This window comes from Tiliqua scincoides, chromosome 5, assembly GCF_035046505.1.
Source record: "Tiliqua scincoides isolate rTilSci1 chromosome 5, rTilSci1.hap2, whole genome shotgun sequence".
In the NCBI taxonomy this organism is placed as follows: Eukaryota; Metazoa; Chordata; class Lepidosauria; order Squamata; family Scincidae; genus Tiliqua; species Tiliqua scincoides.
The window spans coordinates 103517368-103528388 of NC_089825.1; the positions used below are offsets into that span (position 1 = coordinate 103517368).

At 43.6% G+C, this 11021-nt stretch overlaps 1 protein-coding gene across 1 annotated transcript; it reads right to left on the reverse strand.

Annotated features, from left to right (window-relative positions):
- Positions 1-909: 909 nt before the first annotated feature.
- Positions 910-10261, reverse strand: LOC136652758 (vomeronasal type-2 receptor 26-like). Its single transcript, XM_066629681.1, has 4 exons — positions 10010-10261; positions 5486-5674; positions 4971-5097; positions 910-1808 (listed from the first exon to the last, which is right to left on the reverse strand). Exons 1-4 carry the CDS (start codon positions 10259-10261, stop codon positions 910-912), a joined length of 1467 nt encoding a protein of 488 aa, XP_066485778.1.
- Between the last annotated feature and the right edge of the window lie 760 nt (positions 10262-11021).

Consider the following 11021-nt stretch of genomic DNA (forward strand, 5'->3'; position numbering starts at 1 on the left):
GGCTCCCTCTCAGACTCAGGCCCTGAGATGTGAAGTACTTCTCACAACCGAGGAATGCGAGTCCCAGCAATGTTAAGCGCATTGGTAAATTTTTACATGTTTACAGAGACAGAAACTCTCACCATCTCAGTTGTGGTGTAAGTACACCAGCAACAGCCCTTATAGTTAGTGCTGGTTTGGGTCATGCTATTTTTCAGTTATCCAGGCTCATATAGCACTACTAAATGGTCCATCTCTGGCCAAGTCCCCTTTTTAAGGCAGTGGCTATGAAATAGAATGAAGTACTTCTGAGCATGAACAGAGTGCCTTTCCTTTACCCATGAGCAACTGCAGTGTGATCTCTCACTCTTAGAATGGAGAGAAGGGACCAAACTAAGCCAGCGGTGGCAAATCTTTTGAGCTTGGTCAAAACTTAGGATCTGCTGGTGTGTGACTCACAGCCCTCCCCGAACAAAAGAGAAACAAATCTTTCTATATTCATTTATTTAATCAATACACCCCTACTTCATAAAGACTGCAAATGCAGATGATATAGCGGTTATTCTGGGAAAGGAGTTCTAAAACGGGGGGGGGGCACCTCCAATAAGGCCACCAGCTTGTTAAGAGTGTTCAATGCCAAGTCAGCTTCAGTTGGGCTACAAACAAATTGCCAGTCCATGTAGATGGTTCAGAACAGGAATTCTGTGCTTCCATCTCTTTGTCTCTGTCAGCAATCTGGTAGGTGATGTTCTGGTCCATCTGAAGAATCTGAATGGTTTTAGTATCAGTCCCAATATACACCCCACTTTAAGTACTTTGCAATACCTTTTTTACAAGGACCTTTCTTAAGCTCCTCTGTAATAAGTACAGTTGTTTATCCCAGATACATACAGAGGATCGCAAATAATTAGCCTTTTAGAATCAATGTCCTTAATTTCTTTTCTCTAACAGTTTCTTGGTGTTGAGATCAGCTCTTAGAACAATAATGTAACATTTGGGGAAAAAGATGCAAGCTAACAGCCCAGTGTTGGAGGCCAGGATGGCAAACACTTCCACTGTCACAACTGTCTTCCCCTTGGTGCTCAGATAAGCTGGGAAAAAGGAGATCCAAACGCTGCAGAAGACCAGCATGCTGAAGCTGATGAACTTGGCTTCATTGAAAGCATCTGGTAGTTTCCTGGCTAGGAAAGCCACAGTGAAGCTGATGGTGGCCAGAAAGCCCATGTAGCCCAGGACACAATAGAACATAATGAGGGATCCTTCATTACATTCCAGTATGATGTGCCCAATCTCTGCATGCACGTCAGAATCTGGGAATGGGGGAGAAGATGACAGCCATGCTGTACAGATACCTATTTGAATGAAGGAACAGGTCATAACAATGGAGTTGGTCACTTTCTGGTTTAGAAACGCCCTCATCTTGCTTCCTGGCTTGGAGGCCATGAAGACAAGGACCGCCATGATAGTTTTTGCCAATACACAAGAAATAGCCAGAGAGAAATTGATGACAAATGCTGGTTGTCGCAGAATGCAGGTCATCTTTCCAGGTTTCCCAATGAATAGCAGGGAAGAGAGGTAGCAAAGCAGGATGGAGCTGAGAAGAACACATGTGAGGTTCTGATTGTTGGCTTTCACAATGGGAGTATCCCAGTTCTTGAGGAAGGTTTGCATCACCAGACCTGTGATCACAGCACAGGAAATGGCAAGGGAAGCCATCACAATGCCCAGGGGCTTTTGGTAGGAAAGGAAGGATTGAGTTTTCAGAATGCATTGATCATGCTTCTCATTTGAATAATGGTTTTCTGCACATGGAACACAATGATCTGCATCTGAAAGGACATATTTGTTCCTGAGCTGCTTTCAGTCATACAGCCTGGTAGTTAATAAATAAATTGTCAAAAACATTTAGTTTTCAATTAATTTTGATTATTTTTTTTTAAAGTTAAATTAGAGATCAGTGAGATTATACAGTGTGTCCATAAAGTCCGTGTGCACTTTAAAAAATTTATAACTTTGTGCTTATAACAAATAAGTTATAACAAATAACTTATAACAAATAAGTATTTGTGCTAGAAAGAATCTGTAAAATGTAGTAGAAAGCTTAGTGTACCTAGTTTTTAATAAAATTATTGAGCATTTCTTCAACACAATATTTTTAACAATTTTGCTAAACTTTAAAAATACTTCTTTTTCAGAATTACATGACCCATGGCTTCAACGGAAGAAAAAGTAAACTGTGTCCTTTGGTTGGTTGAACTGAAATCTACTGTTGCTGTACAAAGAAAGTTTAGAACTGAATACAGTAAAGAACCACCTCATAGGAACTCTGTTACCAAACGGATGAAGAAATTCAAAGAGACAGGGCCTGTCCATGATAAGCTGTGGTCTGGCCCCCACATTCGCCAGACTTGACTCCATTAGATTTTTTTTAATGGGGACATGTGAAAACAATTGTGTATGCAAGTAAACCTCGTTCATTAGACGACTTGAAAGCTAAAATAGCTAATGTGCTTTCAGGCATTACTGTAAATCAATCGGCAAACGTTTTTGGAGAACCACAAAGTCGTATTACCCTTTGTATTACTAATGATGGTGGACATGTTGAAACTTAATTAGTACAATAAAACATTAAAAAAATATAGATTTTCTTCTTTCTAATACTTTTTACAGATTCTTTCTAGCACAAATACTTACAAAGTTATAAATTATTTAAAGTGCACACGGACTTTATGGACACCCTGTATATGAAAAAAAATTATTACAAGTGCTTTAAAGAGGCATTAACATGCAGTACGATCCATCAGCATGAGGAAATTGAGTCTCATGTTCTTTGCCAAGGGGATTTATCAGGGACTATGGAGTGAAACGACCCTGTTGATATGAGGATTCTGCAGTCAAGAGGGTTTCTACTAGAGCAGCCATTTTCAGCCTTTTTCAGCTCATGGCACACTGTCAAGGCACTAAAATTGTCAAGGGACACTCCCAGTTTTTTACTTACATTAAATTACTACATTACATTTAATTTTAATTAATATAATTAATACAATTAAATCATTACATGACAAAGGGCACAATCCTAACCAGGTCTACTCAGAAATAAGTCCTATTTTGTTCAATGGGGCTTACTCTCAGGAAAGTGTGGTAAGGATTGCAGCCAAAGACTGGGGGGGAATATGGGGGGATGTGCCTAGTGGGACTTACTTTTGAGCAGACATGCCTAGGATTGGGCTTTTGGTTGCACTCTTTCTCTCAAATAAATGAGCAGGCAATTGGCACTTCTCTCTCCTCCTCTCCCCCACCCCAGCCCCTCCCACAGACACATTCCCCCATCTCATAATTGCAGTTAGCACCTCTCCTACTGTCCCTCCCTCACTTGTCTGCACCTTCCAAAGGTCCAGAATCACTTGCATCACATTCTCCCCCCCCATTGCTGCTCCTGTATTTCAGAAAAGTGTGACCAAAAGCCCAATCCTAGGCATGTCTACTCAGAAGTAAGTCCCATTATAGCCAATGGGGCTTGCTCCCAGGAAAGTGGGGTTGGAGAGGAACCTGAAAGCCCAGCCCAGCTCAGGCATGTCTACTCAGAAGTAAGTCCCATTATAGTCAATGGGGCTTACTCCCAGGAAAGTGTGGATAGGATTGTGGCCCAGCACCCTTCCTCTGAGAGGCCAAGGCAAGGCAAGGCAAGGCAGGGAGGATCATGCTGGGGAGCTGCAGGCAACTGTGGCAAGGAGAAGGGACTTTTGTGGACCCTCAGCCAGCCCATTCTTAGGCTGGTGGCCTCAGCAGGCCCACTGGCTTCCTTCCTGCTTGCCTGCCCCTGGCTCCCTCCTTCTCACTCCTTGTTCTTGCCCAGATCTCCTCCAGGCTTCTCTGGCTGCCCAGTCAGCACACAGGGCAAACAATGGACTTGATACCCAATCCTAGGCGTGTCTACTCAGAAGTAAGCCCCATAATAGTCAATGGGAAGAATGGAAAGGAGTGTATAATATGAGAATCAAAATGAGCAGCAAAAGCATGGGGAAAGGATGAGTCCACATTATGTGAGTTACCAAGAACCACAGACACATGATTACGAAAAGCCATGTTTGTTGAGGGCAAGATCAAAGACATACAGTCCCCAGTGCATAGCATCTTCCATAATCTCACCTCACAATTCCTCATATTTGGCACATCCCAAGTGGTTTATGAGGAATACAAATTATGAAACTGGCAATGAATTCCCAAGCATTGCCCGGCCCAATCCTAGCCAATGCTGGCCCAGACTGTGCAGCAGTGCTGATACAGCCCCTGGCTGTTGATTGATTGATTGATTGATTATAACTTACCTACTCCACCACTGCCTTGTCCTCAATGGGGCTTCTTAGATCTGTCTTGATTACTTCTAACCATCTGAGAGAATAATTGGACTGAAATGCAGTTTGATTTTTCGATACCTCATCTTGGTATCCACTTTTCTTTTTGAATTATTTTGTTTGGGCATTTGATTGGCTGTCATTTTATTTACCTTTTTGGAAATAAACTCTGAGGTCAAGAAAATAAACTTGAAGTAACTTGAAGATTCTTACCAACAAATGACTGATAACCCAATCCTGAGCTGCCCAGGGCGCAGGGCTGTAGCGGCCCAGAAAATGGCTGCTGCCGCATCCTGTGACTTTAGTCCCCTTCCCCCAGGTAAAGAGTGCAGCCCCGCAATGGGCCTACTCGATTCACTGCCAATCCACAGGTCAGCGGTGAATCAAGGGCCTCCACATAGGGCAGCAAGCCCCACATGGAGGCCCTGGATCCAGTAGAGCTTTGTTCTACTGGTCCCACCTCACTTCCTCCCTGCTCCCTCCCCCAGAACACCTCCTCTCCGCCTCCACCCATGCCTCCACTTACCTCTCCGATGCTCCGTGGCCCTGCACTCACTCGGTGCTAGGGCCCATCTTTCAAAATGTCAAGAAGTCTTTGACAATGTCACCATCTACCAATTCTATGATTGCACTTACCTGTCTGATTAGAAATTGTGTTTTCTGAGCATGGGGTGCAATCATAGCAACAAATGGGCTTTCCCTCCTCAACTCTCCTGCTGTATCCAAGATGACAGCTTTCAACGCATGTGGAATGGGGTGGCACCTAATCAGTAAAAAAAATTGGATGGTCCTGTTGTTGGCAGAGCTGTGCAAATGAACTCATTCACAGCACAGCTGAATTACGCAAAGCATATTTTTATACACTGCAAAATAAGATCTAACAAAGAAACTGATCATGGCCCTTTAGGCAAGGAGACATTAAAAAAAAACAACGAATGAGAAGTCTAATTAAAGTAGGAGAGGGCAACTCATAGGACTGAACTAGGAACTGAATTTGCAACTGCTTGCCCTACTGGTGAGGATGAAAACATACATATGATCAATTGTTCATGGAGAAATGGGATAGATAAAATGGGAAATAACCATGCAACACATATTCCAAATTCAGATTTACAGTATATCTAAACCTGCTTCAGTCTTTTGTTCCACACAATGGCATCATCATTGATAGTGAATTCTTGGCTGGGTGAAATCATTCCAACAGGGACTTTAAGGAAGGTTTGATTGGGGAAAGTGATCCAGTTGATGATATCATAGCCAGAGATGAATTCTCCATTTCTGAAGAAGACTTGATGCCCAGCACCATTGTTGAAATGGATGTTCTTCAGGAAAGGGTGGAGCTAGAGTGGGACAAAATACCATTAACAGAATCTATCAAAATTATCGCCCCCCCCCCGCCTTGCTGATGCAACTGAACTCCCAGTATACAAGCTTCATTACGTTGGGATGGCAATGATGGCGGTCTCTCCTAGATTAGTCAAAGTTCCCTTGTCCCAGGGTAAGTCTCTGCTGTCCAGTGGTTCTACTCTGACTTGCACTAGCAATATTACGGGTGCAAGTCCAAGTGAACTCAGGTAGGTGTATCAAGGCAGGGAAATGGGATAGAATATCGGTGGAGCTGCTATTGCTGCTTAGTGCCTCCTTCCTGCCCTGAACAGATTCTCATCCCCACCCCAGTCCCTGCCCTGTTCCGCCCACTATTGGGACTCCTGCAGACGTCATTGCTGCTTGGCATGGCTGCTCATGGTTTAGGGTGGTGGCAGGGCTACGCTCTATGGTGCATCCCATTTTGTGACACCCTAGGATTGGCACCCTAGGATTGGACTGAAATTTTTTGAATTTGAATCCTACAATGCAAGCAGGACTGCACTCACAGATATCCCGCTCAAACAGATTGGGAACTTCCAATGCTTTCTGCCCACTGCACAAGATATCTCAGAAACCCTTCAGAAAAGCATGCCTTGTGGCAGAAAGAGCTACACCTCAACAGGGGAACCTTGGGAAACTAGGTAACCCACATCCCAGTGGTACAAGTGCAAGTTCCTACTGGTCATGCAACAGCTCAGTTACAGCCAATCCTACCTAAGTGCCAGTAAAGCAATGCAGATTTCACTGCATTCCACAGGGGACTTTTGTCTGCTGGTGGTCTCCTGAGGGTAAGGGGACATTTGTCCCCCCGACCCTGTGTACATCCTAGAAGCTGCTACAGGAAAACTCAGACCCACACCAGGTCAATCACTGGTGCAAGTCGGTGTTGTTCTGTGCAGGTGAATCAGGCCTGGGAATGGGGCTGGGATTTGGCGATTGCCACGCTATTGATTCTCCCTCCTCCCCCATCACTTTCTATCAACACACTTCTTCCCCATTCCACCCACCCCTACCATGGTACATCCCCTCCCTCCTCCCTCAAACCCCCTACATGGGCTTAGCTGCGTCAGCGAGCATCAATGGGCCCACAAGTGCACAAGAGGTCACTATGGCCTTCCCACTGGTGGGCCCACTGCGCTCAATGGGAAAGGCTGCTTTATGACATTTGTAAAGCACATCACTTGGGATGGGGATAGAATCAGGCATTAGCTACCAGCAATAATCACTAAGCATATAGTCTAGCATCCTGATGCCATTTTTATCATTGCACCTGAAGTGCATAGAAAGAGATTCCATTAAGACAGCTGTCAGCTCTCCACCATGCCATCATTTCTTGTCAGTGTGAATTTACTGGGGTATATATCTTCTGGGGTGTTCTTTAGCAACATTAGTGAATCTAACAAAGTTGGTAAGAACATGCAGTGATTCAACCATTCCGCTATTCAATATTTTAGATCTGACTTGGGTAGGAATAAGAATTTTCTCTCACTTTCCTATCAGCTAGACAACATTCAACACGTACTCATTCATGTTGGCTATTTTTATCTGACTCTGTACACACTTTCTTGCAGTAGGTTTTCTACTGACCAGTTTGCTGTGTGATTTCAGACATCAGGGAAGATCACAAATTATCCCCACATTGCAGCTGGGGAGTTGAGAGAGAGAGAGAGAGAGAGAGAGAGAGAGAGAGAGAGAGAGAGAGAGAGAGGGCCTTGCCTAACAACACTTAGTGATAATGGAGAGGTGAGATCCATTCAGTCCTAAACCTCAGCTCACTGTTATATCCACCACATCACATCAACTCATGTTCATTCTAACAGTGATTTTACCTGCCATGGCTGAACAATGAAAGTTTTGGATTTGCTTCTGTGTTGCAGGGCTCGTTTTTTGGTCAAGAGAATGTAGTCATGCAGGGCATGTGCCACAGCATAGACAGCATTGTAGATACCATAGCTCTCACCAGACATACTCATCTCAAAGAGGGACATGGGCGGTTTCCTCAGTTTATTTTTCCCTTTACATTTTTGACAGTATATGAATTCCAAGTCCCATAGCATACAGAGAAAGTTCCTGAGTGTCTCATCAGGCTTTAACATCAGAAGAAAGTCTTCAAATTCTGGTACTGCATTTGTGTGAAATAAGAAAGAGAACGTTCCATGTAAAATGTTTGTCCCTGCCAATGCTTCGCCAATGACACCAATAGCCCAGTTAGGTGGCATGATCCAGACCTTCCCTATATAGGTCCCTTGATTAGAATCCATAAATTCTATGTAATTTGTAAACCACATGAGCCACTTTGAGTCCCCACCCACAACAATCACTTTGACTTCAGTTATTAACATGGTTGATTGAACCTCCTCAATTTTTGAAAAATAACTTTCATCAAAATATGGTTGGTCTTCATTCCTCAGCAACCATGAAATGCAAATGCTGTTCAGAGAAAGTAGAGGTGTGAGACTCTGAACAAAGTTTTCTCCATCATCATCATCTGAAACCACAAGGCCAATCCATGTCCATTGGAAATTTCCTGCTAGGGAAATGCTGGACAACCCCAATGTGATGGAGAGATTCTCTTGGTGCAGTCCAGTAAAAGGAAGGAAAGTCTGTTCTTCCACTGCCCGGCCTCTCAGCTATACCATAAGTGAACTAGAGAAAGGAAGAACATTACCTATATCTAGAAGATATAACAGGTTTCCACTGACATGGTTTCTCAAATGATTCAGTCATACATCTTTCTCTTCTTTCTACTTTGATTATATCCCACAGGTATTTAATATCATATTGATGAGAATATTTCTGTCTCACCTTTCATCAGGTCCTGCTCATTGGACATCTAATGAACAAGCCATGGTGGTAAGGACATGGCAGCTGAAAGGCCCTTTAAGTGGGAATGGCCTCAGGCAGGGCTATGGTGGGATGAAAAGGTGGAATAGAAAGGGGGTGGGGCAATTAGAAGACCCTGATGACACTCAGGAAGGCTAAGTATATAAAAGGATGGCTGGTGACCAGGTAGAGGTTGAGGGCTGGCCCATTGAAGCAATCCTCCCACCCTACCCCCGGCATGAAGCAGAGGGCAATGGTCATTGTAATTCCCAACACATGTATACTCTGAGGCCTCTCTGTGGAGAGAGAAGCATCTGTGAGTCTGAGAAAAGCCTCTGGACCTGACTGGAGCACAGCTCTGATTAGGTTTGGAGGGCTTGAGGGGGGCCTGGTTTAGTACAGCACATTATGAAATCAGCTAGTGCCAGTTCCGTGGATAACATGGACCTCCTGTACTCTTTGTTAATTTGTATGTTTTCATCCAATCAATGAAATGTACACTGCAGGAGTATAACTGACAGTCCAATCCTGTTCCCCCACTACATTATAGCGTGCAGCCATGCCAATGGACAACACTGCCTGCAATGGTGGAAGGGAGTGATCAGATAGTCTGCAGGAGGTATGTAGGCCATCCACTTATCTATGGATCTCCTCAGACCCTCATGAGCCATTTGGCTGGTGGATGCCCAGAAGAGCCGGCAGATGGGTTGCAAAATGAGGGATAGGATCCGGTGAAAGTCAATGACACTGGATCCACCCCTCCTGCCTTCAACATCCCCCTGGTTCCTTCCTGTCCCCACCCATGAACCACCCTCCACACAAGTCTACAAGCCCTGCTGCTGTCTGGGTATCCACAGCAGCAGGCTACAGTTGCCTTGCAGCAGCCGCCTCAAATGGCCTGGCAGTCATGCAATCTTGGCACGGTGGAAGAGTCTTTTGCTCCAGTAGGATGCGAGTCCCACTGTTATAGAAGGCCCACAGGACACAGCTGTGGGTCTTGAAAATGTTTCCAGCTTCCAAAGTGACAAGTTCAATTTTCCGTTCTTCCTTTTCCAGTCATAAGAAGGAAAATGCAGCAACTTTTCAGTGAAATTTAAAATGCTACTATGAAAATGCATGCATGAAGATGTCTCTGACCAAATGTAATATAGTGAGCACAAGTCATAGAAATGTATGAGGTATACAGTGACTATGCTTATAAATAACAGTCCCCTGTTGCTGTATAATAAAAAGGCTTTTCACTGTAATTTATCTGAAGAGAAAGGGTCCAATCCTATCCAACCTTATTATTATTATTATTAACAGTATTTATTAACCTTCCAGCATTGATGCAGCTGTGCCAACTCGGTTACGGAGGTTTCCTCAAAGTAAGGGAACTTTCCTTATCTTGGTTCTGCATTGCAGCTGCATCAATGCTGGAAATTTGGATAGGATTGGGCCTTAAATCTACACGGAAAGTGCCCAACCATGCCCCATACACATACCTGTGGAATCTTGTAGACATTGAACATATTGGCCATTTGGAGGGAGTTTTCTTTAGTGAATCCCCCAATGACAGACAACACATTTTTCCTATCGCACTTGTAATTGGGGCCGAACTTTGGCTGTGTGAATAAGAGGTCCAGGATTCTTTCGTAGTTGCTCCTTGAATTAAACAGGTTGTCATAGATGTGGAATCCCAAGGTGGTGTTGGGCAAGAGCCTGGGATTTTTATTGATCTCGTGAATGGCAAACATCAAGGAGAGGGCATGCTGGTAATATGGAATCCCTCTTCTGAAATGAAGTTAATACTGAGGCTCAGAAAATGCTATCTGAGATCATATACATTGAACAACCACCATTGCTCTGTAGACCCACAGATATGTGTCATAATTATTACTTATAACAATTGTATAATACAGTATATTTATTATTATTATTATATTTTCACACAGTCAGATATTTTGGCTGGATTGTTTTATCCAGACACTGAGTCCTTCCCAAGGACCTGGGATGCTCTTCAGGGTGTTTTGGGACAGCACCAAGGGTGCCAATCAACCCTGGCATCACTTGGGTCTTCTTCTACCACAGCCTCTCAATTTCTACTTGGAAATCTTTGTATTTTATTATTTTTTCCAGCTCATTTTCCTCCACTCTGCTGTCCCCTTGTTTTGCTATACAGATGATTTTGACTTGTTTTTATTTCTTCTCAACTACAGTTATGTCTGGTGCATTGTGCAATAGATGCTTGTCTGTCTGTAGTCAGAAATCCCATAATATTTTGGGATCTTCATTTTCAGTGACCTTTTAAATTTGTGGTCCCACCAGTTTTTGGCTGCAGGTAGCTTGTATTTTCCACAGATGTTCCAGTGTATCAATGTTGCTACCTTGTCATGCCTTTGTTTGTAGTCTGTGCAGTCTTTTTACAGTAATTAATTAGGTGGTCCACTGTTTCATCCTTTTCTTTACAGAGACACCACTTGCTATTTTTTTTTCCTACTTTTGCTTTTATTGCAT